General features: G+C 48.9%; 1 protein-coding gene across 2 annotated transcripts in view; it reads left to right on the forward strand.

The window, feature by feature from the left end:
- FMNL3 (formin like 3) overlaps window positions 1-25,465 on the forward strand; it is a 51,363-nt gene that overhangs the window by 13,216 nt on the left and 12,682 nt on the right. For both annotated transcript variants that reach the window (XM_081130169.1, XM_081130170.1), the window contains exons 2-6: window positions 16,044-16,127; window positions 18,697-18,777; window positions 19,032-19,108; window positions 22,159-22,242; window positions 24,925-25,077. In XM_081130169.1, coding sequence (XP_080986295.1) covers window positions 16,044-16,127; window positions 18,697-18,777; window positions 19,032-19,108; window positions 22,159-22,242; window positions 24,925-25,077 — 479 coding nt within the window. The remainder of the gene's footprint in view (window positions 1-16,043; window positions 16,128-18,696; window positions 18,778-19,031; window positions 19,109-22,158; window positions 22,243-24,924; window positions 25,078-25,465) is intronic.

The raw sequence follows: 25,465 nt of genomic DNA on the forward strand, positions 1-25,465 counted from the left end.
CTCTTTGCCCTCGGTGCTGCTTTGGATGGGATTGTGTAGATTATGGCGGCCTATCGGGGAAGTTCCAGAACAACTCTTCCCTTGCTAAGAGGTGTGGTAGAAAGATTTGGGCTTTGGAGTCAGCCATACTTGGATTTGAATCCCAGCTGTCCCACTAGGAATTCATTATTTGACAAGTTTTTGTTGTTGTTTGTTATTTTTTTTACTTACTTTGTGCCAGTGATGCCACTGGGTATACAGTGGTGAAAAAAACAAATATCACCTCTGCCTTCCTGGGGAAAGACATTAAACAAATAAATATTTAATGATATGAAAATTTTGATAGTTCCTTGGGAGGCAAAGAATAGATTATTAGGAGAGAGCATAACCAAGGCTCCCCTCTAATTGAAGGCCAGAGACAGAGAGCCTTGGTAGCCTATGAAAAACTTTCTACTTTCATTTCATTTTCCTTCCTTTCTTGATTTATTAAGGAAATAGATCTTGGTGCCTGCTGGATACACAGCACTTTCCTGAGTGCTTTGGAGAACACCAAAGAAATAGAAGACAATGCTCACTAAGTTGGAGACAGAATATTTATTTTGAACTGTACTTTGAACAACTAGAGAATTAAAATAAGTGTGTGTCCTTAAGGTGTCTATGAGGCTCTCTGTGTTCCTCAGTTATTTTATCCATAATATGGGGATACTATTTATTTTACCCAATCACGTGTATTTTAAAGACTAAATGCGATCATAAGGTGATGGGTGTCACACCGCTACCGGCACAGAAGAATTGGAGAGTCAGGGAAGGGTCAGTATGGCATAGAATCCCTAGTCAGGCGGTGCTCTAAGGAGGGCATGGACTTTAAGTCAGGTCTTAAAGGTGACAGTTGTGGATCAGGAGAGAGGAGGCTGTTGTAGGCCAGAGCATATGAGAGGGGATTAAAGAGAAATAATGAGCCAGCTGTATGAGGGGCAGCCCAGAGCCCAGCCTGCTGGGATAGAGGAGTCCCATTAGAGACAGAGAGGTGAGCTTGGATGGCCAGTTCACAGAGTTTTGTCTGAAGAGTCTCTGATAGTTAGAAAAGGCCATGGAGGCCTTCCTGCCCACCTTTCAGTGAGGAGTAGAGATTAGATGGTAAGTGGTTCCTGGCTGTTCATGTGTTGGTTTGTTATGTTGAATCATTGCTTAATCCTTACAGATTAGAAAATCAGAATAATTTGCTTTAAGTAAAGCTGGATACAAGATAATCCCACAGGTTACCTCTGAACCGCAGAAGTCCAAAAATGTAGAAGCTTCCATTTCTAGTTACCAAGTTTTTGGCTAATTCTTTCCTTTGTCAAATCTATCTTGCCTTCCTTTAGAGTGAAATGTTGTCTTGTACTAAATCATTTGTATGATTAACAACGCTTTGGTCATGGTAGCTGCTCAGTACATCTTATTGCATAGTCATAATGCCCAGTGTTTGTGAGCTACTTTCTACCTGCTAGTGTTTTTATGTACACTGTATTAAGGCAGGGTGTGGGGGAATGGCACCCTCTCCCAGCTAGTAATGCAGCCAGACACCTGGGAGTCACTCTGGGCTACTTCTCTCCCTTCTCCATATGTACTGCCACGGCTTTAGTTGGCCCTCATCACTTGCCTAGTCTGCTGCAATAGACACTTTAGTGGTCTTTCTCCTCCAGTCTTGCAGACCCACCCACCTAACCCATGGTCATAGGTGTATGTGAAGATCTGGGGGAAGGGTTTTCTAGGAAGAGAGAACGACCTTTGCAAGCCTTGGGGTGGAAAAGAACTTTGCACTTTTGAGGAACTGCAGGCATGCCCGATTGGTTGACAAGGATGCTGGAGAGATGTTCGAGAAGGCAAAAAAGAGATGAGCAGGGCCAGGTCATAGGGACCTTCATGGCCTTGGAGTTTGGATATTAATTGTAGGGGGAGTGACCTGATCTGCTTTATAGTTTTAAGAGTTCACTGTGGCTGCTGTGTGGAAAGCCCTGGAATCTGGCTCCCCTCTGGGCAGCATGTTGGCCTGAGTGAGACTGCTCTTCTCACTCAACTCTGCCCAGCAGAGCTGTCACGCCCTCTGCCCTTTCAGGTTTGACTGGTGCTCAGCCCTCAGCCCCATACCCCCACTCAGGCCAGAAAGGGCAGTGCCTCTGCTAGGCTGGCCCCAGTGTTTGGCGTGCCTCCCCGTGGCCTGAGCCTATAATTTGGTGGATTGGCTGGTTACAAAAATAAAAAGTGCGACCTATAACTAAAGCTGAGTGGATTCAGTAAAGAGGGAGCTTTTAATTTGCCGAGGTTCTGGGCTGTATTTAACCGGAGGAGAAACGTGTCTCCTCCCTAGGCTCTGCTCCATTTTCTCCCTTTAGTGCCTGCTCTGGGGTGGGGTCAGGTTTGTGGGCCTGGGGGTTAGCTGTGGGGGGCTTTAGGAAGGTATTTGGAACGGACCTTAGGGTCCAACGACAGGTTTGATGGGACTTTCTGGGAAGTCAGCACTGTTCATCTTGTTTCTTACGTAGCCCACTGGGATGAAAGTAGAGTTTTTAAATGTTTGTATGATCACTTATTTATTCATTCAACAAAATTTTATTGAGTGTTTGCTCTGTATTTTAGACAGTAGGGGTACCATGGTGAACAAAAGAGACAAAGAGACCTGCCCCATAGAGTGCACGTTGTTGGAAAGAATAAACAAATATACAGATATATAATGTTAAGTAGTAGTAAGTGCCATGAAGAGAAAGAAGGTAAGGGGATAGAGAGTAATGGGACAATATTTTAGGTAAAGTGACAAGGCAAATTCTGGGGTTGGGGTATAAGGGAAAAGCAAAATAGTGAAGGGCAGCTAAATAGTGAAGGGCGGCTATATGTGGACTCTGGATCCCAGTTCCTGAGTGCTTCTCCAAGGAAGAGGTTCCCCATGGTGGCACAGCCAGTCTGGGCAGGGCTTGGATCATTGCTCATGTGGGGGCCAGCTGGGTCCTAGCCCCAGGTGGGCCCCAGTCAAAGCCTGTGGTTGCCTCTTCCCTGCTCCACTTGTCAGACTGTCTGCAGGGCTGGGCAGGGTGCTGATTAACTGTAAATAGATACTTATCTTAACAGGGCTCCTCAAGCCTGATTCTCTCAAGATTTCCTGAAGTCACTCTGTGTGTTCTTGGCTAGAGGAGGGATAAGAAGTCTGGCTTTGGAAACTGCGAGGAGCTCAGGGATTCCTCTGCCTGTCACCAGGTGCTCAGCAAGGTTTTTGCAAGAGCTTTGGGGCTCAGTGGATTTGGATTAGAATCCTGGCTCTGCCATTTATTAGCACTGTGACCTTGAGCCAGTTCCTTAACCCTTGAGCCTCAGTTTCTCTATCTGTATAATCAGGACAGTACTACTTAGGTTCTAGGGATTTTGTGAGGATTAAATAACATTAAAGGATCCAGGGCAATGCCTAGCAGAAATATTCTAAAACCATTAACTTCTTGAAGTCAGGGATCTGGTATTAAGGGGTCCCATGAGAATATTTAAGAAATATGAGTTATTGTTGATGGATAGAGACTGGTTTTGTGTACCTCAAAGTTGTGAAATCACTAAATTGCACACCAACATTAGTCACCTTTTCATCCTACTCAATAATGTTGGCTTTGTCATGACCTCTCCACAGGCCTTAGGACCTTCAGGAACCAGCGTAACTCTTTACCTGCCTTTAGCACATTTCATCTCCAGTACAGCCATGGAAGGATCGGACTTTAAGAGCCTTCTGCACTCGGGTATTTACCAAGGCGAGCACAGCCAGCACAGGCCTGCCGAGGCTGAGTGCTGTATTCCTGGGATTGTACTGAACTCGTGGTAGGGCCTCTGTTATGTGGGCTCATTTGCAGATTGAAGACCACACACTTCCCTCCCCTCAATGCCAACTTTAGAGTGAGGCCCAGACAATGTTCTCGAATGGACGGATGAGAGATAGCTAACCAGGAAAGAGCATCTTTGTATGAACCTTCTGTGTCCAGAGTATGCTTGGGCCCCTTACTTTGGACAGACTTCTTGTTTGTGGTTGTGGTATTTTGTTTTTACTTGCCTCTCAGCAGAATCAGCATCACATAAGCACTCATTATCCCTGGGCCCTGGCAGTCAGGGCCCTTGGTGAATCCCTTGTAAAGTGCTCATGTCTGCACATTATTTTCTGATGCATCTGGCATGAGTTCCAGATTGATGGTCCAATAAGCAGCTATTAGTTGCTCCCTCTGTGCTGGCTAATTACTGCTGGCATTCTGAGTGACTAAGGAGTTGAAAATCTTGTGCATTTATGGGGCAACAGATCCTGGTGAGCTCCCAAAGCATTTATCTGTCATTTCCCCAGAATGTCCTTGTTAAAAGTTATGCACATAAACTCAGGAGTTGAGGGGTAGCCAGCTAGAGAGTGGGGGCACCTGGCTTCTTAGTTGATTCCCTCCGAAAACTAAAGAAACCACTTAGTACTTGTTGCCAGCAAATGCGCAAGAAAATGTGAAGATGGTATCATAACATTATAAAAGCAGTGCCAGCTGCCTCTGATTGTCTTAGACGAGAAACAGTGAGCTTACCCCGGCTTATTCTATGGCAGAGCAGGTGGAGATTCACATCAGTACCCTGGTAGTGTGGAGGGCCTCTGAGGCAGCGAACTGAGAATGGTTCAGGTGTCATCTTCCTGCCTGCAGACAGAAAGGGACACGATACAGCCCTCAGAGACTCACCGAGTGGAGTCTGGTGTTCGTTCACTCAACAAGCATTTATTGAACATTTAGAGAATTAAGTGCCGGAGAAGTAAAGATGACTAAGACAGTGTCTGCCCCAGGAGTTCAGTCTAGAGGGGGAGACAAGCATATTAAACATATAATTGCAATATATGGCTTGGGAAGTGCAGTGGTACAGATATGCGGGAGCATCAGGGGAAGAGGGGAGAGGTGGAGCCAGGGGAATACTGCCTGTAAGGAGGAAATTTCTCTTGGCTACAGGGATAATAAGGAGTTGGAGACGTGTGGGAGAGAAAGCATTGCAGGTAGAGGGGCCGGCATGGGCAGGGGAAACAGCATGGTGTATTCAGAGAATCGTCAGGCAGCTGCTTGGGCTGTTGGAGTGTGAGGTGTAAGGCAGAGAATGGTGAGAGCGAAGGCTGAAGTGTAAGGAGGGCTTTGAATGCCATGTGGAAGGGACTGTACTTCTTGTTTTCTGTAGGAGAAAGGTGTGGTCAGATTTTGAGTTGTGGGCAGATTGGTGTGGCAGCTGTGGGAGCGAATCAGAATTGGAGATGGGCAGCCGAACGGGAGGCCTGGTAGTTTGGTGACAATGATGGGAGCCTAAACCAGGGTTGGTTTGCGTGGTGAAGATGATGGCACAGAGTCAATAAATACTTTCAAAGGTTAAATTTTGAGAACTTGATGACTGATTACATTTGACATTCAGAAGGTAGAGATGAGGGGAAAGGGTGAATTTAAGGATGACATCCAGATTTCTAGTCTGCTAGATGAATTAGATGGAGGTGCCGTTGGTTAAGAGAATACAGGAGAGCCCTGGCTGGGTGGCTCTGTTGGAGTGTCATCCTGTACATGGAAAGTTTGTGGGTTCAGTTCCCAATCAATACACATACCCAGGTTGTGGGTTCATTCCCTGGTCCGGGTGGGTATGGAAAGCAACTGGTCAATGTTTCTCACATTGATGTTTCTCTCTCTCCCCCCCCCCCCCCCCGCCTCTCTTTCTGAAATCAATAAGAACATATTCTCGGGTAAGGACTATAAAAAAAGAGAGAGAGAATACAAGAGAAAAAATAATGTAGAAGGGAAAGTGATGAGGCCAGTTGGGGACATGTGAGACTGCAGAGCCTGTGGAAGTCTGGGTGAAAGCTCTAATGGGTGGTTGGATATTTAAAGCTAAAGCTCAAAGGAGAAGTCTGAGATGGAAACATATTTGAGAGTCATCGATGTCTACTGGTCAATTAAAATTTAGGGCTGAAACATTCTCATGCCTTTCTCTATATTCCCATAGATTGCATAGTCCTTCAATGACTGGTAGGGACAGCTCCCAGGGCTTATGTCACAAGGAGAGAAGCAGAGTTGTTGAGTTAGTTGAGGGGGCCAAAACCAGAGGTTTGTGGCAGAATCAGACCTCAGGTTTGCAGACCACAGGAAGTCAGGAGACGATGAGGGATATGAGATAAAGTGGAACATGAGTGAAAGTTCAGCAAAATCTCCTCCAAAAGGTCAGAGGAGTTGTCCCAGATCACTCAGCAGCGCACTATAGTCAGTGACTCAATTCTGTCTCCCTGATTCTGGTCCCAGCTTTTTTGTGAATCCCCTGGGTGACTGTTGGTGTCTCAGTCTTATCTTTCAAAGGGGCATGTGTGCAATTGCTGTAACCTAGAGAAATAAACATAAATATATTTAACCTACACTGTTGTATTTTAAAGAACTCTGAAATTGCGTTTTGCCTATGTGCTTAGGAGCTAACTCGAGTAAGCTGCAACTCCTGGAGCAGCTCCTTCCAGTTACCATTCACAGAGCCCTTCTCCTGTGCCAGGCACCATGCACAATCCTTCCATTCATTCATCCCTTCACTTATTTCTTATAAGAGGTAGATATTATAATCCACATTTTATAGATGAAGAGACAGGTTCAAAGGAGTTTAATAATTTTCCTACTATCTTATGAAAAGTACCAGGATTTAAATCTATATCATCCCCGATTCTAAAGCCCATGCTTTTATCTATAGCATTCTGAATGTTTGAAATGCCATTCAGATATGAGGGCATTGTCACCATGTGGTATCCAAGAGGGCAATTCCCTTGTCCCTTTGCTCAGCATGATTACCCTCTTATTCTGAAAGAGAAGCCTTAAACTTCAGGTGTCCGGCCCACATACTTCATTGAGCTGGTTCCACCCCAGTTGGGCTCGACAGGGAAGCACTGTTTAATAATCAACCAAAGCCAGTCAGACAAATCCTGGTGGACCTCCCCAAGTTAGAAATGGAGATTTTTTTTCTTTGTAAAGAGATGCCAGGACATGGTAGAAAAAGCCATGTCCTGGCAAAGGTTATGTTGGAGGCCACATATCTGAGTTTGAATCTGGGTTTTGCCACTTTCTGTGTAACCTCGAGCCAGTTGGTCCACAATTCTTAATTCTCTCCCCAGTTAAACAGGCATAATAACATTTACCTCTAGTGGTTATTGAGAGCAGTAAGTGAGATCATGTGAGAAAAGTGCCAGTAATGTTTTTCTCCCCCTCCATGGCCCTGAGTGAACATGGCACTTGTTCATTCCAGACGTTGTGAGAAGCAGAGAAGGTGCAGGGTGTCTTTGGGTCATGAGGCGGGAATTCTCAGAAGGCTAACTCCAAAGAGGTGTTTTCTGCTAGCTGGACAGTCAGATGAGATGTAAAAAAGCAAGGACACTCAAAGATGGAGGTGGGGTGTGACCTCTGTTGTCAAGCTCTGGCTTTAAAGACGGGGTGGGGACAGTGTTGGGAGGATGGCCCATGGACCAAGAGCAGAGTGGGGTCATTATGACTCCTCCCTAAAGAGGACAGGAGCACTTAGGCTGAGGATGGACCCCCATTTGGGAGCAACTGAAAAGGCAAAGAGAGACAGAGGACTTGTAGTGCCTCTCTCCAGCTGATATGAAATATGATAGACGTGTGCCCATACTGGGCCTCAGTTTACCCTTCCATAAAGCAGGAGTCGTGCCCCTCCCACATGTAATCTGGAAGTAGGGAGTCATTAAATTTTATGGTTTGATAATAAGCTCCTGGACTTAAAATGAGACTCCTGGAACTCCAGACTGGGTCTGTAGCTGGTGCACTCGGCGAGATGGAGTGCTGCCCCCAGGCAGCCTCTCTTCTCCATGAACACAGTATCTATTAACTTCTGCTGTGTGCCAGGCATCCTTGTCTGGGAACAAGTGTGTTCAAGACAAAGTCTGTGCCCTCATGGAGTTTACAGTCTAGTTTGGGAAACAATACAGAATGTGAAAGGTGAATAACAATATGAGAGAGGAGTGACTCTTCCTTGTGATCTTGTACTTAAAGGAGCTAGCACAGTGCCTTACCCAGAGTAGATGTTTATAAGCTGTAGCTTCCTTTTCTTCATAAATATACAGGTTACCACAAGGAAAAACAGATCTTCCAGTGGGCACAACATGAGATACATCGAAAACACTAGTGTTGGGACTAGTGTTGGAGGGATGATCAAATATGATTGCCAATAGGAGGGAAGGGCAGTAACCCCCCCGAAGTTCAGAGGAAGGAGCGGGTAAGGTCTAGGTTGTTTGGGGGAGGTTTCATGAGGAAGGTTGATTGTATTGGTCCTGAAGGATGTGTACAATTTCGCAAAGCACAGAGTTTGTTCTTGTATTATTATTTATTAATTATTGTATTATTTCCCGTATGAACTGTGGGCCTACTTTTACCACATCCTGTATACTTAAAAATATAATTGTACCTCTCTTTTATCCAGATTAAAACATTGTGGCCTTTCTTGGGGGATATATTCTGCCCCTAATAAATAGTTGCTGAAAAAATGGGGGGGGAAAGGATATGTACAATTTGAAAAGATGCAGAGGAGGGCTGATATAATTTATTGCCTCAGAGAAGATATAAGCTTGTGTGGGAATACAAGCTCAGGCTTTGGGGTTAGACCTGGGTTCAAATCCCAGCTCCACCCCATACTGGCTATGTGACCCTGGGCAAGTTCCCTGGCCTAAGTCCTTGTTTTCTCACCTGTAAAATGGGAATGATCATAGTCCCAACTTCATAGGTTGCTGTGAGAATTAAATGATATAATAATTAATATAGAGCTCTAATCACAGTCCTGTCAATAAATGTCAGCTTTTGTCAGTATTACTATTTTTGTTTTGATAGCATCAGTATTTCTATTCATGCCCCTACTTACCTTAGCTCCTAAGACCCTTTGTCATCTGGCTGTTCCCTGCCTGCTGTAATTTCCTCATATACCCTTTCATTCTATTATCATGAGTCACTTAGCAACTCCTGTACTTTTTATGGTATTTTGTGCTTTCACATATTTGCAAGTGCTGTCTCCTTACATAGAACATCACCATCTTTCCCTCCTTCATTGCCTTTGCCTGACTCCTTCCTGATTGATGTTTAAGATTAAATTCTGTAGCACTTCTTCCAGGAAGCCTTACTTCACTCCTCTGTCCATTTAGATGTTGCCTTCCCAGGATCCCACAGTGCCTGCCATGTGCACCTGTCTATACTCACACTTGGTTTGCTTGTCTACCTTGTCCTCTGGATATAAAATTCTTGAATGTAGGGATCCTGCCCTATTTATTTTTATATCCCCAGATCCTAGCTTAGTGCTTGGCATATAGTTTTTTTCCAGCCACACCGGTGAGGCAAGCTGTTGGATTTTGAGTCAGGTAGCAATAGGTAGGGATTCAGGAGATTAGGAACAGCAGGCCAAGGCATTCAGGTTTTCTTGTGTAAATGATAAAAGAGTCAGAAAATTTTTGAACTGAGAAGAAACATAATTTATCTTATGTGCTGGGAAGTTTAGAAATTTCATCTATGGGCAAGTTGGGTGGGGTAGAGGTGCTAGAAGTAGGGATGCCAGCTAGAAGGTTATCCCAGGGATCAGGAGTAAATAGTACAGGCCCATTTAGTGTGACAGTGGGAATAGAAGGGAAGGTATGGATGAGAGACCCTGGGAGGGAGATGTACTGGGTCTCAGTGAGTGATGGGGAGAGAGAGGAAAATGCCCTTTGTAGGATGTAACCCAAGAAATGTGTCTTCTGAGAGGTAGTGCTGCCTATTAGGGTTCCCTAGGCAAGAGGGCAGAATATCATGAAAAGGGAGGGCCTTGGTTGGCTGCAGGGAGAACGTAAGGCTCTGCCCCAAGACTCCTTGGCTTTGCAAAGCCAGCTGCCCCCAGCAGAATAGTTTCCATCCTGCGTAATGGGGGAGTGTGTGGGTCTGGCTAACCGCGAGGAGGGGCTGGGGAGCCAGCAGGCAGATCAAGTTGCTGTGGCAGTAGCTTTTTAGCCGGGCCCTGGGGTCTCAGTTGAGAAGAGCTAACAAGAGTTCTCCTGAGATAATGTGCTTCTTGACTAAGTAGGCCAGAAGGGGGTGTCCTCAGCCAGGGTTGGGGGTGCCAGGTTACTTGCAGAGGTTACCTGATGTCAGGTGTGAAGCTGACAGCGTGGCAGAGGGTAGAGCTGGGGGCTTTGCTGGCACTGGGACTAGCCAACTTCCTTTGCCCCCTGATAATCCAGTGGAGGAGTCCTCTGAGGTGAAGAAGGGGCCTCAGGGACACAGTTGTATTTGGAAGCAGCCACCTCTGTGTTTGATTGATGCTGGCCTTCTAGGACCTCTCCTTCATCCGACTTCACTGGTGTGAGCTGCAGAGCTCAGCCTGAGACATCTGGTGAATCCATCTCTTTTTCCTCCAGGCTGCTCAGGGACTTGGCTCGGAACTGCTCAGCAAGTCATTTCTGGTTATAGAGTCATCAGTGACCACAGAAGCACGTTCTCCAGACAGGGCTCCGAGCCTGTGAAAGCTGGCTTTTCCCTGGCAGCTTGTCCCCAGAGTGATAGCTTCAATTAAACAAAAACAGAAATCCAGATGTAAGTCACTCCAGACACTTAAGTCATGGAGCACCCAGTTTTTTATGTCTTTTGTCATAAGGTACCCCAGCAACTTTCCTATAAGTCTAACAGGGCAGCTCAGGCCTAGAGCAAAATGTGTGTGTGGCTAGAGTTGTGCTGTACCCGAGCTCCTGTGCATAGGGTGGTAGGTGGAGAGAGATGAGGAGCAGAGGAGGGGGAGTTTGGGGCCTAGTGCCCAGGGAGGTGACTGCTGCCATCCACCCCTTCCTATTCTTGACCTCTCCAGTGTGCAGGGGACTGGTTGAAGTGTCCACCCGACTCTATCCTGGGGTGTGGTGCCTTTCCCTCCAGCCAAGTGTCATGAACTGTTCCTGTGATTTCCTTTCAGCCGCAGGATATGGTTCTTCTCCCAGAATCTTTCACAGTTGTCTCAGGCTCATTCCAGGCTGTCTGTCCAAGTTATCTTCTCCAAACCTGAGCTCTGAAAAGAAGGATGGGAGAGAGGCAGGCGAGGAGAGCAGTCTTGAGCTTCACCCTCCGGTTTGGCAGCAAAGCCAGGCTCGGCCTTGGTCCATGGAGGCTGCAGTGAGATCTGGCCACCGACCCATTCCGCTTCCTCTCCTGCACTATGCCCGCCAGTCACAGGGCTGGGGAAAAGTGTGGGTGTTTGGAGGGGCTGCTGTGCTTCCCATGTCAGGACCTTTTAATTTTAGCTTTTGGACCTTTGATCAAATTCTCTGATTTTTTTTGTTTCCCTTCGAAAGGATTGTAGTTTTGGCTGGGAGTTAGGAGGAGTTGTGCTGAAACAACGAGATAAACAAACAGTGACGCAGAGTCGGCAGTGTAGGCGATGGGCTGGGCCTGCCTGCCATCTGGGCGGGCTGGGTGGAGGACTCCCGCCCTGCACACTGGCCAGCTGGCTTGTGTTAAAGCACTGGCTGAAAATAACTCATTGTCTGGGAGCTGCTACTGCGGCAGGGCTGGCTGTGGCCGCCAAGGGGGCTGAGGCAGCAGGAGCTGGTACCTCCCACCTCCTTGGGCTCTTGCCCTTTGGGAGTAGTGCCCAGCTGGCCACAGCTGTGCCTACTGCCCAACAGTAGAGACACGTGGAGGGCAGGCTGGGCTACTCCTAACGCTCTGTCCTTTTGGCAGCCAGGGATGGGCCTTTGTGCCCAGTGTTGCCCTGGACTCCCAAACTCTGCCCATCTCTACAACGGGCTGACCTGTGGGTATACGAGAAGACTTGGAGGCAGCTGTGGCCCAGGGCTCAGCAGCATGTGGTGCCCAGGATAGTGCCTCATGTCATCTCTGGGGAAGTTGTAGATTCAGCTTCCCAGGGTTTTATGAGGATTAAATGATAAACATTTTATGTCTATAATAAAATGATAGACCCCTGTGGGCTGAGCACGGGGGCTGGCGCTACTGCACTTGGGAGAAGTGTCCAGCCAGAGGGGATTTGGTTAAAGGTGATTCTGAGACGGAAAATATTAAGAAACCACCAACTCACATTCTGTATTTGCTCAAAATAAATATCCCCTGCCTGCCTTCCCTAAGGCCTCCAGAATCCCCTTTGCAGGAAAGTTCTAGCTGCCTTTCCCCCTGCCTCTCAGAGGAGCCATGCCATTTTTGTCTCTGTTCCTAAGATTTACCATGATTGACTGGGACCAACAGAAACAGCTGGGAATTTTTTTGGTGGTTCCTATTTCTGTGTATTGGGTTTTCCCCAGGCCTGGCCCAAGGAGACTGACAAGTCAGGGGTGAGTCCCAAAGGACCCACAGCTGAAGGAAACCCCAACCCCACCAGCATTTCCCTCCCCACAATGGGAAGGAAACAAGGAGGGGCTAACTGGCTGGGGGTGCAGGGCAGGAAAGGGAAGGGAACCTCTGCCACCAGAACTGCCTCCCTCCTCCTCAGCCTGGGGGGCAAGGTCAAGTGGAGAGTAGAAGCCTTGCTTCCACAGAACTCAGGAGCGGATTGGCCACTGAGCAGGGCACTCTGCCTGGCCTCAGACTGGCAGTAAACCAGAGGAGCATTGCTGGAGAAGCATCAGATCCACCCCTTTCTCTTTCTTCCCATTATAGGTTTTATTATTAGACTTCTTGCTGCTTCTCTCTGTTTTAGGACTCAGTCCCAGAATTGCTTTCAGTCTGAGTTCATCTTCCTCTTTTCCTGGCTTCCTGGGGTCTCCCCCTTCATCCCCTAGGATGGTGGTATTTCATTGCCTCCTAGTCTTAGAGGAAACCAGAGAGGGATCAAAGGAGGGTTAAAGGATTCCTCTGTCCTCAGTGTTGAGAAGCAGTTGCTGAAGGAGGGACAGACAGTCAGAGAGAGAGAGTGAGAGGGAGAGAGAGAACCCCGAGATAAGAGGGTGGGCCCTTGGGATGTCACCACATTACACAGGCTTTTCGGGAGGAAGGGGAAGGGCACTGTGTTGAACACCCACAGTGTTCCCAACAAATACAGACATAAAATGTTTATCACTTAATCCTCATAAAACCGTGGGAAGTAATGAGATTATCTCTGTTTTATGGATGAGCTCACTGAGGTTCAGCAGCTCTGAAGAGCCCAAGGTTGCTTTGTGCTGACTCCACATCCAGTGCCCTCTGCTCCAGGACAGTGCCTCCTTCCTGTTTGGGAGGGTCTCCGTGAGGAGGGAGCAAGGACTTAGCCTGGCTTTTGCCCTCCGAGAGCCCACAGTCCCCATCAAGGAAACAAACCTTTGACTGAGACCGGAACCTCGTCAGGTTTGGTCCCTGGCTGTCCCCGGAACTCAGGAAGTTGTCCTTCCTCAGGGAAGAGTAACTTCCTCAGGACATTGGAGCCCTGCTAGACTCACGCACGTTGTCAGGTGGATGCACAAGCCCTGACGCCCTTGTCTGGCAGGGAGAGAATTGCCCTGGCCGGGCCCTGGTCCTGCCCCCATGGCAGGTGACTCCCATCCCACAGCCAGTGACCAGTTTCTTGTGAGCGTGCTGGAGGCTGGGGGAATTCCCCTTACCCACTTCTTCCCCTTCACACTTCAGCCCCAAAGGAGCAGGGAAGGCTAGCATCAGGGTCTGGAGAGTGCCACACAGACTGGAGGATGTGGCCTGTGGTCAGAGCTGATTTCTGCTTCCGCCACCTGTTTCCGTACTTTGGGGGCTCACCTCTTCTGAGCACCTAAAATTTAGCCAGGTCCTTGATATGCCTCTTACGTGCTCTCATGCCAGAGTTCCCAAAGGGGGTGACTTTGCTCTGTATTTGAAGCCCCAGGGGCACCGAATGTTTCCGCACCAGTTCACATGCTGGGGAAATGTGAGGCCGCAGCAGCTGGCAGTGGTGGCTGAGGGAGGAAGTTGGTATAGACAGGATATGATTCTGCCAGAATAGTGCCAGCTGCCCCACTCCTTCCCCAGTGGCTTCTTCTAGGGGAGGCAATAGAAAACTGTATTCATGACATAAATTTCGGATAAACAGGCAGATGACAGTGATGTGCTTAGGAGGTGCACATAGCCAGAGCCAGGCCTGAGGACAGTTTCTGCTACCATCTCACTTGGGTCAGCTGGCAGCAGCCTGGCCCTGGTTCTGGGCCCGCCTTTGACCTTTGCGTCCCTGTGGTAGACTTCTGTCCTTGTCCTGCTATCCACATAGACATGCCGAGATTGGCCCTTAGCAAAGTAGTTCCAGAAAGACCATTCGGGGTTATATCTGTGTCCTCACCCCAGCCATCCATACTACATCAGCAGTGGGGGGGGGGGGGGGGATTCTGTTGGCCCTTTTCTCCTGGGGAAGTTCAGGCAGATTCCTGGGGCAGCAGAAACCACAGGAGAGAGGTGTGATATGGTGGTGTCTTCCCCTTCTCTCACCTGCCCCACTTCTGTATTCCTAAATTCTACCATTTCTAAATGCTGACCAGGGATCCCAGCCCTACTTTCTTTTTTGAACCATAGTGACCCCATTTCTAGCCAAGATCTGGGTCTATAGCTCAGGCTGGGATGTCTTAACCATAGGTGCCTGTCACAGTATTAGACATTATTGGGGTTTGGAGCCATATGAATAGACAGTCCTTTTGGAGATGGATGAGCATACAGCTGGTTTACTAGTATGTGTGTAGATAAGTGCATAATAGATATGTGTGAGGGACATAAATGTTTAAGGATTTTCTTTCAGTTTCCTAGGAAATGAGGGCCCATTTTCAGGATAGTCCTGCTGCGTCTGGAGTAAGGCAGGGCCTGTGACTCCTCGGTGCACATAATTCCTATCCCCAGGGATGAGTAAGTCAGGGAGTGGGCAGAGGTAAACCAAGTGGTCATGCTCGGGTTACCAGGGAGTTAGAGCAGAGCTCGGAGCAGTCGGTAAAGGAGAGAAAGATGAGAGGAAGGCCCTCCAGGTGGCCTGCAGTGTGCTGGGGAAGAGGCTGGATTTGTAGGAAGTCGTGCTGGCTATCAGACAGCTATGATACTTCAGATAGGAGATCATATTTGATTCAAGAGTATGGGGGGTGGGCAGGTGGAGTGATCTGCCTTTAGAAGCAAGGGCTGTGGCCTAAAACACAGCCAGACTGGTTAGCAGAGAGACTTGGCTGGGCAGGGGTAAAGGCTGCTGGCCTGGGCATGGCCAGGGCATGCGTGGATGCCTTGGGCTTCACTCACTCACTGCCCTGCACTTATATTTGTTTATTCATTCAGCAAACAGGAGTGAATGAAATGAAATGACGCCTGGTCTGTACCTTCCATATTCTAGATTAGAATGTCTCAATGAGGGGTCAGGGCACTTTACTGTGTCTTAATAAATTGGGAGGTGTGTGTGTCATAAGTAATTTGCTACTAATATAGTACTAAAGTTTTGTGAGTTATTTCCTAAAATATTCTAAGCAGTTATATTTACGCTAATGTTCTTCTCATGCATTTGTATCCTGATACGGGGCAAAGGGATAGAGTTGTAGCATCTACATGGGCTGTGGGTGGCTCAGGATTCATCCCTGGGTGTGCATGGTGCAGGGAGGCTGCCCATCTCCCAGCCCATGGGGGAAAAGCAGATTGAAAGTTTCTGCTTTAGACTGGTAGCTTTCAAAGTTTTTTGACCTATCCCATATGAAGAAACACATTTTACAGCATGATCTGTGTGTGTGTGTGTGTGTGTGTGTGTGTACTTAAACTGTAAAGGAAACAAAAACTTTATGAAAACTTCATTATTTATACTTCTTACTTGCAATGAATTCTGGTATCTTCTATTCTATTTTAATCTGTTCGTTTTCACTTAAAATAAAAATAATCTTGACACACTAAATTGATTTCATGACCTATGGTTTATAAAACATTGTTCAACCAAACAACTGAATATGGAGGGGAGGCAGGAGGTCTGCCAGTCTCTTTGGGCCTTTCTCATTAGCAGTCTAGTGTCAGGGTGAACTGAGGGTCCAGGAGGGAAAGGTATGCGTGGTCTAGTTTTTCTCTCCTCCGGGTGGGGAGACTGGTCGGCTTCATTGACTTGGGTTCTCTCCTCAGAGCTCCATGAACCTGCCCCCTGACAAGGCCCGGCTCCTGCGGCAGTATGACAATGAGAAGAAGTGGGATCTGATCTGTGACCAGGTACGCGGTTTGGGGCAAGGGTCGGGAGGTGGGGGCTGTGTCTTGCACTGCACAAGGCAGCAAGACCAAAGGCACGGACTGCAGCCCTGGAGTCCCTTGAGGAAGCCTGGCCTCGGTCATGCTCACTTCCTAAGCCAACAGAACTGTCCTAACAGAGACCAGGCTAAAGGCTGAGCTCCCCTCCAGCTCCTGCAAAGAGCTGTCTTGATTTCTTCCCAATGGGCAGTAGCCTGAGGAGGTTTGTGTGGGTCGGGGGTGTAGGGTTGGCTGTGGAGGAGTTTGGTAGTTTCCCAACAGAACTTATTTCTGTATTTCCCCAGGGCAAGGGCTGTGCCAGACAGAGAATAATCCAAAGGACCATTTTTCTCTCTCTGCCCCGGACCTGGCAAATAGCAGGGCTTTTCTCATTATTTACAGGCCTCTATGAATGAGAAGCCCCAGTCCCCTAGGCTCCTGCTCCCAAATCTCAATGTGAGGATCAGAAGCTCAATCTCTCTCTACATAAATAGTGTTTAGAGCTAGAAGAGAATATAGAGATTATTACTTAGCTCAAAACTAAAAACTAACACCTATGGCCTGGCGCTTTACCCTGCAAACATTTGAAGGTCAAAGTCATGAGTCTGTGAACTCAGGCCCATCTGCAGAGCCAAGAGCATTAGCTTCTACTTCCTTAACTCTTGGGAGGCGTGGAAGCACCTGGCACAGCGTAGGCAGTGTGTTTGCCCAGCACTTTGCCATGAAGCCTTGCATGAACAAATTTATTTATTATTTCTTTCTTTCTTTTTAATCCTCACTCGAGGGTATTTTTTCCATTGCTTTTCAGACAGAGTGGAAGGGGGAGAGAGAGAGAAACACTGATGTGAGAGAGACACATCGATTGATTGCCTCCTGTACGCGTCCCAATTGGCGCGCAGGATCGAACCTGCAAGTGAGTTACATGCCCCTGATGGGAATCAAACCTGAGACCCTTCAGTCTGTGGGCCAATGCTCTAACCACTGAGCCAAACCGGCTAGGGCATATTTATTATTTCTTTTCAAACACTAAACAAAATCATAATAGCTAACATTTATTGAGTGCTTATATGGACCAAGCACTTTATATACACTGAAATATCTCATTTAATCCTCACAAACCCTATGAGGAAGGCACTGCTGTATTTTATAGATGAAGAACTCCAGTTGGTGATGGAGCCAGAGCTCAGGCAGCTGACTCTGTGCTAACCATTAAGCTCCTCTGCTACCCACATCACACTGCTTGACTTAAGGTAGGACCGTGCCTCAGACAGCCTAGTCCAGGTCCCTCCCTCTCCAGTGAAGGCCCATTTCCTTGGATTCTGCATTAAGAGGAGTTGGTGAGCATGGTGAACACTCAATTGAGGTTTGGAGAACAGCAGCCCTTTGGTACTGAGTTTCCTTAATTAATAATCTCTCATTTCTAGGTCACATAATTTCAGCTCATTCTCAAACCTTTCTTTTTTTCCTTTCATTTTGTGTGCTTTTTTAGCTTCCTGGACCCTTTCTGTCTCCCCACTCCCGGTCCCCCAGCTCTCCAGATATCTCAGTTGTGAAGGCTCTTACAGGACCAGAATACCTAAGTTTTCCCTTGGGTCAGATGAGGGGGTTGGGCCAAAATGGGAAGGGCATGGTCCCATGCCCTGTGTGGAAGGAGATCGAGGATGACCTTGCTGAAAGCTGGCTTCAGCATCAAGGTTGCTTTGGATTGTTGGGGTCTGGGGCCTGGCAAGCAGTAGAAAGTGTGTTTGCAGCCCTGAACTTTGTTAATGCTGCAAAACCAGTCCAGTCCTCACTTCTGGGTTCAGAGCTGAGAAAATGAACTCTACAAGACCAGCTCCCCCTCCTTGGCCTTCCTACCCCCATAGATCAGTTGGTCAGGCAGCAAACAACATTTCCCAATTGTATCTTCATTTTGGGTGCTGTTCAGAGCTCTGTAGTCTCCACATCTTTTCAGTAAGCAGCAGGCCCATAAAATAATTTTCTTTTACAGATTTTTTTTTTTTAACTTTTTTATTGAATTCATTGGGGTGACATTGCTTATTAAATTTATATAGGTTTCAGGTGTACAGTTCTATAATACATCATCTGTATATTGTATTGTGTGTTCACCACCCCAAGTAAAATAATTTTTACATAGAAAAATCTCCTGGGTTCAGGGAGCACTCATTGGAACTAGGGAAGATGGCAACAAAGAGAACGTGTCTGAGGATAAGTCAGGATGGGAACTTAGAGTTTGTAGTTTGGGCGATGTTAAACACCTTGCTGACTGGTCACGAGTAACATGTGTTTCTGTGTCCAAATGTTGCTGACCAGTCAAGAGGTAACTCTGATCTGCACTTACATTAATTTAAATAACTATTTAAACACCTTGCTGACCAAAGTAGCTGGCCACATGGGGGAGTTCTGGCTTGAAATAGCTGGTCAACAAGCTGTTTAAGAGCCAGGTGAAAACTTTAGGAGGCTGGGTCCCCTCACATCGAACATGAGTGCTTTCCTTCCTCACACTCTCCTTAGGACTCCAAGCTGTGTGCACACATGTGTGTTTCCCTTACAGGAACGGTTCCAAGTGAAGAACCCTCCCCACACTTACATCCAGAAACTCCAGAGCTTCTTGGACCCTAGTGTAACTCGAAAGGTGAAGTACAAGGCAGGGAGGCCCCATCTTGCTGCCCTTTGTAGTCCTGTGGGAGTTGGGGGCAAACCCTTTGACCTGGGAGTCATATGCTTCTGAGCAGTAGGAGTTGGGTTTCCAGGTTCTGAGGCCATGGGCCTAGAACTTCTGGCTAACGATAGAGGGAAGGCTTATCACTGCCTTCCTATATCCCTTCCCTTTGCTTTTGTTTGTACTATGGAGTTGGATTGATCAGTGACAGAAAATTCCGTTTACAGAAGTTCAGGAGGAGAGTGCAGGAGTCAACCAAAGTGCTGAGGGAGCTGGAAATCTCGCTGCGAACCAACCACATTGGGTGAGTCGGATTTGGCCATCAGAGCCTTTTTGCCCAGTCCTTCTGAGGATAGTTTGCCTGTTTATCCCCCTGCCAGGAGATAGAGTTGCCCCTTGAATGGCTTTGGTTCCCTAGAGCTTCAGACTGTCTCTTTCTGGCTTTTCTTACCCTCAGCTCTGCCAGCTGCTGACTAGATGCTGCTGGCGAGCTGGGGGCCCCTCCTGGGGTCCTCAGCCTGTGGCTTTGAGAGGAAGACATTCCTGTAGCAGCTGAGACTGGAGTCAGCCTGTGGCCTGGGGCTGGGCCAAGGAAGGTCCAGAGAAGGCTGCGGGTGGGGGAGCATATTGCATTGGGTAGCTGAGACCTAGTTCCTGGACTGTTTTGGTACCCAGAAGATTATTTGCTTGATTTTAAGATAATTTTAAATTGAGCAGAAGTTTCACAAAGTACCAGGAAAGAAGATCTAAGGCAGTTGGGGCCAGGAGGTGAGTGCCTTCTGTATTAACGGACCCAACCCATTGACAGCACCCCTAGGAGCTGTATGAGTCTTTTCAGTCTGATGGGGAACCAGGACTTGCTGAACAGGCAGAGGGCTAATGTGTGAGGTACAGTGAAAGATGGCAGTGCTCTCAATTTTATAAAGCCATAATCAGCCAGAATATATATATAGTGAAAGTGAGAGAGAGGGAGAGAAGGAGGGAGGGGGAGAGAGAGAGAGTATGTGTGTGTACACAAAAGACAGTGAGGGACACCTTATAGACAGCAGCAGGCGGGGCTACACTCCTGACCACGGGAGTGAGAACTGACATGAGTGAGAAATCTAGCTCAGGTTGGGGGTTGGGGTCCCTGGGCAGGTGCCAGCCCTAGGGTCCTGGGCTTCCTGAGAGAAGCGCCAAATGGCATCATCTGCCTTCCCCTCCTGTCAGAGGCAGCCACCTACTTGTCTACCCCCAGGCTGAGCCTGCACAGGGCTTTCGTAGAGGCTACCTGTATGTAGCCAGCTGCTGCAGTGGTCACAAAGGAAATGGCACTGGAGAGAACAGGAAAGGGACAGTTCCTGGCCTCTGTAGCTGTGCTCCGTGGCCAGAGTTGGCTTCCATACCGCATCTGTGAACCAGACATTGAAAGCTGACCCACTAAGAAACATAATGAAGCCTCCACCTTTATTTGGTGACTGCTCAGAGAAGGAAAAACTGGCAGAGCCTCCTCAGCTTCCCTGCATGTAAGGGCGAGTGAAGCAAATGGCAGCTCAGAGTACCGCCTACCACCCCGCACTCCTCCGCAGGGCCTTTCCCTCCCTGCTTCCTTGCCTCCCTCTCAGGCCCTTCTGTTTCCGTGTTAAATCTTGCTGCTTTTCTCCAGAGGGCCACAGTGTGTGACAGTCCCTTCTGCCCTCCCCTGCTACCTTGTGCCTGCCCCTCTGGCCACTGGCCAGGAAGTGGGGCCAGAGCAGCATGGTTCCCAGGCCTGGGGCTTCTTGGCAGTTGGCACACAAGTTAGAGGTCTGGACCTGGTCTTTGGTTCCCAGGGAACAGCTTAGTGTCTGGCATTTTAGGAGCTCCTGTCATCTGAACTGTGGCTTCTCCAGGTAGAGTCATAAGGGAGGGTCAGGATCTTTCCGAGATTTCTAGGCCATAGGAGCCCAGGGAAAGGTAGAGAGAGGAGGATCTGGCTTGGGCACAGCCTGATCTTTGCGGGGCCTGTGGAAGCTGGGTGTGCAGGGCAGCCCAGTGGGAACCCAGACCCTGGAGCGGGGTGAGCTGGGAAGCGGGATTCCAGAGCCTCTGCGTCTCCACCTCTCCCTGCTTTGTATTGGTTTCTCAGCCTTGCCTAAGTGCCCTTTAACCTCTCCTCAAAGTGTCAAGATCCCGAAAATAGCAGTGTAGACTCAGACAGGAAATGAGAAGGGGGTGGGGAGCTGGAGAGCAGACAGACAGGAAACGGGAGGCCTGTCGGCCCCCAGAGAGGAAGCTAACTTCAGGCAGCTCCGGTGTCAGTCAGCCTCAGCGGAGCTGGCTGCCAGATCTCAGCTGGGCTTGGTGCTCCGGCCCAGCCTCTCTGTAGCTCGGGGTGGGGCTGGCAAACATGGCGCTGGTTTCCAGCTGTAGGGGAGAAGCATCCCTGCAGGGCTGTTGAGCACAGCTGGCCTTTAAAGACCCCAGGACATTCTGAGGGGACAGAGAACTCAGTCCAGGTTTCATCCTGAGCTTTCTGTCCCTCTGCTCTAGAATGAGCCTGTCCTGGAACAGTCTTCCTAGGGCACGCTCCGCACTTCCCTTTTGGGGATATCTCGACCCCAAAGGCCTGGAGGCTGAATGGTGGAACTGCCCTGCTCTGCTGTTGTCTTTAGGGAGCCTTGTTGTCTGCCCTCCGCCTCCCTGGCTGAGGGGCCCATCTCCTCAGTCTGGCTCTGAGTGGTCCCAGCCATCCTGGAGTTACTTGAGTTCCTGCTGTTCCCACGTTCTTTTCGCATTTTGCCACACAGAACTCCCACAGATCCCTCTTTGCTCACTACTTCCTAAAATACCTTTCCTTAAACTTGGTGGAGAGCCCCTGGGCTCAATATGCCTCTGTTCCAGAGCTCTCTTTGATCCTTCCTGCCGGTCTTTTGGCTGAGACTCTGGTCAAATTGGGGACCTGCTGGTCTCTGTCAGGTACAGCTCTGTGCAAGGGCTGCAGTAAATGTTCTTGATAACCCCCCAATTCTTCCAACAAACATCTTGCAAAGACAGTGTGGCCAGCCTTGTGCTAGGCACCAGGGACACAGGAAGTGATTGAGCCGGGGCCCTGGCCTTTGAGTAGGGGCCCCTGAAAGCTTGTTTGGCTGATGTGGTATCAGAAAGCCTGGACCTTTCCCCATTCCTGGCTTCCTGGCCTGGGGTGTGGGGGGAGGGTCCAGGCCGGTGACATGGCCATGGGTGGGTCTGCCATGGGTTTGATCTTCAGAATATTCCCGGCCTGGTGCTAAGTCACAGGGGATCCCAGAGGGTATTATTGGATCAGAAGTCCCTCTCCCTTCTCTCCCTCATCCCACTTAAGCAGACTCCTCCACTATGTCTTCTTACCTGCAGATGGGTGCGAGAGTTTCTGAATGATGAAAACAAAGGCCTGGATGTGCTGGTGGATTACCTGTCCTTTGCCCAGTGTTCCGTCATGTGAGTACCAGTGGGACTGGGGCTGGGGACCAGTGAGGAAGGACAGAGGATTTAGTCCCATTCTGATTGAATGAGGAAGGTGAGATTGCAATAGTGAAGATGGGAGCGGGGATCCCAGGCCAGAGGGAAGAGCTGAGAGAGCAGCAGGGGAGTGGATGGCAGCCAGTGAAGAATGCCAGGTGGCTGGAGTAGAAGGTGCTTTTGAGGAGGCAGGAGGAGAGAGACATGGGAAGAAAGCTCAGAATCGGAACCCAAAAGAGCCAGTCTCTGGGCTGGGAGCAGTCCAAGGGAATGTCCTGGCTTCTGGGAGAGATGCCCTGTTAGGGTCCATTTGCTTGTGGAAAGTGGAGTTTTCGAGAAGCTCCTTTGGGTCTCCAGTTGTGAGAGGGTTACTCCAGGTCACCCCAGGAACAGTGAGCATGATCTTTGACCCAGACTGAAAATGAAACATTCAGGAGCCGTTTTTCAAGCAGGTCAGGAGCTTGGAGGCAGCCAGAAATGAATTAACGTAGATGAGCAGGCAGTGTTGGGCAGTGGAAAGAGCGAGCTGCTCTCAGGGAAGACAGAGCTGGGTGTAGATCTCTGTATTTTACCATCTGTCTGACCTCAGACAAGTGTGTATCCCCTTACATCAGAGGAGATCCATGGTCCGGGGTCCTAGGACTAGATGATAATGTGTGTAAAGCACTTTGCAGTATTTGGAACATAAGTTTATACTGTGGTAACCACTTTATTAATTGTTAATATTCAAGGTGGTGTGTCCAACCATAATGACCAGAGGACTAACACATTCAAACTTATACTCGAGACTTAAGTTGGCCCCAGGGTGACAAATCACCCAGTTTGCCTGTGACTTTCCCCAGTTTTAGCCATGAAAGTCCCACGTCCTGGGGAATTCCTTAGCCCTGGGACTCAGCCCTAGCCTCTATTTTCACTTTTCTTGCTACTGTCCTTGCCCCCCTGGCTGTTCTCCTTTGTCCAGCAGGTCTTCAGTCTCATCTCCTTAGGGTCTCAAACTAATACCTCTCCCAGGTTTGGCCTCTGTTACCTTTTCCAGGTCATCCCATGTTAAAGCCAAGAGTGGCCCACTCCCCATTCCCATCCCTGCAGAAGTCATGCCTTGTAGTCCTCCTGTCCCTTTAAAAACCACTCTTTTTATAGAAAGAAATGAAAAACATTTGCTGAAGTGATTTTTTAAAAACTCAGAACTTTTAAAGTAAAAAGATGTAGATCATTTTCCCAAATAAGCCTGTCTTGTTTGAAAAGCAAACAAATCCCAGCTGAACCAAAATACACTGGGACCTCAGGACTGTAGTGTCCACAGCACTGCCCCTCACTCTGATTTAAAAGAAAGATTTGGGGTGGGCGTAGGTGTAGGGTGGAAGAGAGTGTGTGTTTGGGAAGGGTTGAGAGGAAAGGGTAAAATAGAGTTTGGGTGAAGGCATTTTTTGTAAACTGCACGGACCAGTGTAGGGAATACTATTAGTGATGGAGAGAAGCCACTGGCAAGCTGTTTCCCTGTCAGCAAGACTCCTCTACTTGAGCCTCATTAAACATCTCCCAATTGCAGGACTCCGAGCCCGCTCCCGCTTCCTTTGAAACATTCAGGCATCTGCAGATGTCGCTTCCTACTTCAGAAAGTGTCAGCCTCTGTGCCTTTGACCCGGGGGCTGTGCATGTCTGAGCAGAAGGCTCCTTGGGAGAAGAGCCTATAGGAGATGCTCACTCAGTCCTTAGTGAACTGCAGGGGGAAAGGACAGGAAAGAGGAGTGGGCTTGCTTTTCAGAGGGCATTTATCCAGATCTGGGGATATGTAAGGGAGAAAGCTCCATGGATTCGTGATCTTGAATTGTCCTCCTTGCCCTGGCCACACTCCCCAGCTGCTGAAACATCTGGTCCCAGAAGCAGGAAGTGACAAACAGAGAAACCATCCCATCTCCTGTAAGGCCGAACCAAGGACACCAGTCCACACCCTGGACCCATGTGATTCCTTCCCCCAGGAAGCTGAGGCCCAAGGGGCCTCTATACCAGAAAAACCTAGAAACCCCCTGTAGAACCACAGAAAAGCCGGCCATTCAAGCCCAGTGATAGTATAGGACCGTGATTTCCTCCTGAATATAGGAGGCTGTCCCTCTCTGGGCTTGTAAGACCCCTGTTTTTCCCCATTCTGACCTGTCCTCATGATCCCAACCCAAAACCAGTAGGGCTCCTTCAGGACACTCAGGCTCCTTTGGCTGCCACCATTTGCCAAATAGCAAGACCTGTAGCTCGTGTGTTCCCACCACCTCTCCATGGGGCAAATTCTACGTGGGGAGCCACAGCTTCTCTGAAATGTCCCATCTGAGGCTGAGAATGCAGCAAGATTCAGCTTCCCACATTCCTTTGGGCCCATGGGGAGGTCACTCCTCGAGTCACCTGGCCAGTGGGAGGAGCACTGGCCTCCGTCAGCATTCCTGTCTCCTCAGATCCCCTCCTGGTTGCTTCCTGTGCCCACTCTGCCCTTGTGCTGTGTTGTTGGCTCTCCCAACCAGGGTTGGGTCTCTGTTGCCCAATTCCACTTTCTCTTCTGACTGCCCTTGCTTATTGTTGCCCTAGAAGTCTACAGGGCAGGGGTGGGCTTGCCAGGGGTCTTGGCACTGAATTTCTCCTGTGTGTGCGCATGTGTGTCCTTTCCTGCTCCAGGTTTGACTTTGAGGGTCTGGAGAGTGGTGACGATGGTGCATTTGACAAGCTCCGGTCCTGGAGCAGGTCCATCGAGGACCTGCAGCCACCCAGCGCCCTGTCAGCCCCCTTCACCAACAGCCTCGCTCGCTCTGCGCGCCAGTCTGTGCTCCGGTATGTGTGCTCTTGCTCTGCCCGCCTGCCTTCCCCCAGCCCCAGTCCAGGTCCTGGGTAACAGCGGTGAGTGCTCATGCGCCTCCCTCCACTCTTGCTTCCAGGCTCAGCTCTCTTGCCCTCTGCCTGCCAGTCTGTCTCTGGTCTGTCCTCTCTGTCTCCTTGACTCTGCCCAGCGATCTGTCCTGGGTAAGTACATCGCCCTCAGCTGTGCCCACCCCATCTGGGGTTCCAGCTCTACCCCTCCTCACCCCCTCTCTGGGGACCCCTCCATTCCTCATTCTCACTCTGCCATTCCTCCCAGTCTCTCATGCAGGGCTTGTTCTCACCTAGTTCCCTCAACTTCACCGGGTGATCCAGCTCCAGCCCTCCTGTTTCCCTCTGGCTC

The sequence above is a fragment of the Miniopterus schreibersii genome, assembly GCF_964146895.1.
Source record: "Miniopterus schreibersii genome assembly, chromosome: 2".
Lineage (NCBI taxonomy): Eukaryota > Metazoa > Chordata > Mammalia > Chiroptera > Miniopteridae > Miniopterus > Miniopterus schreibersii.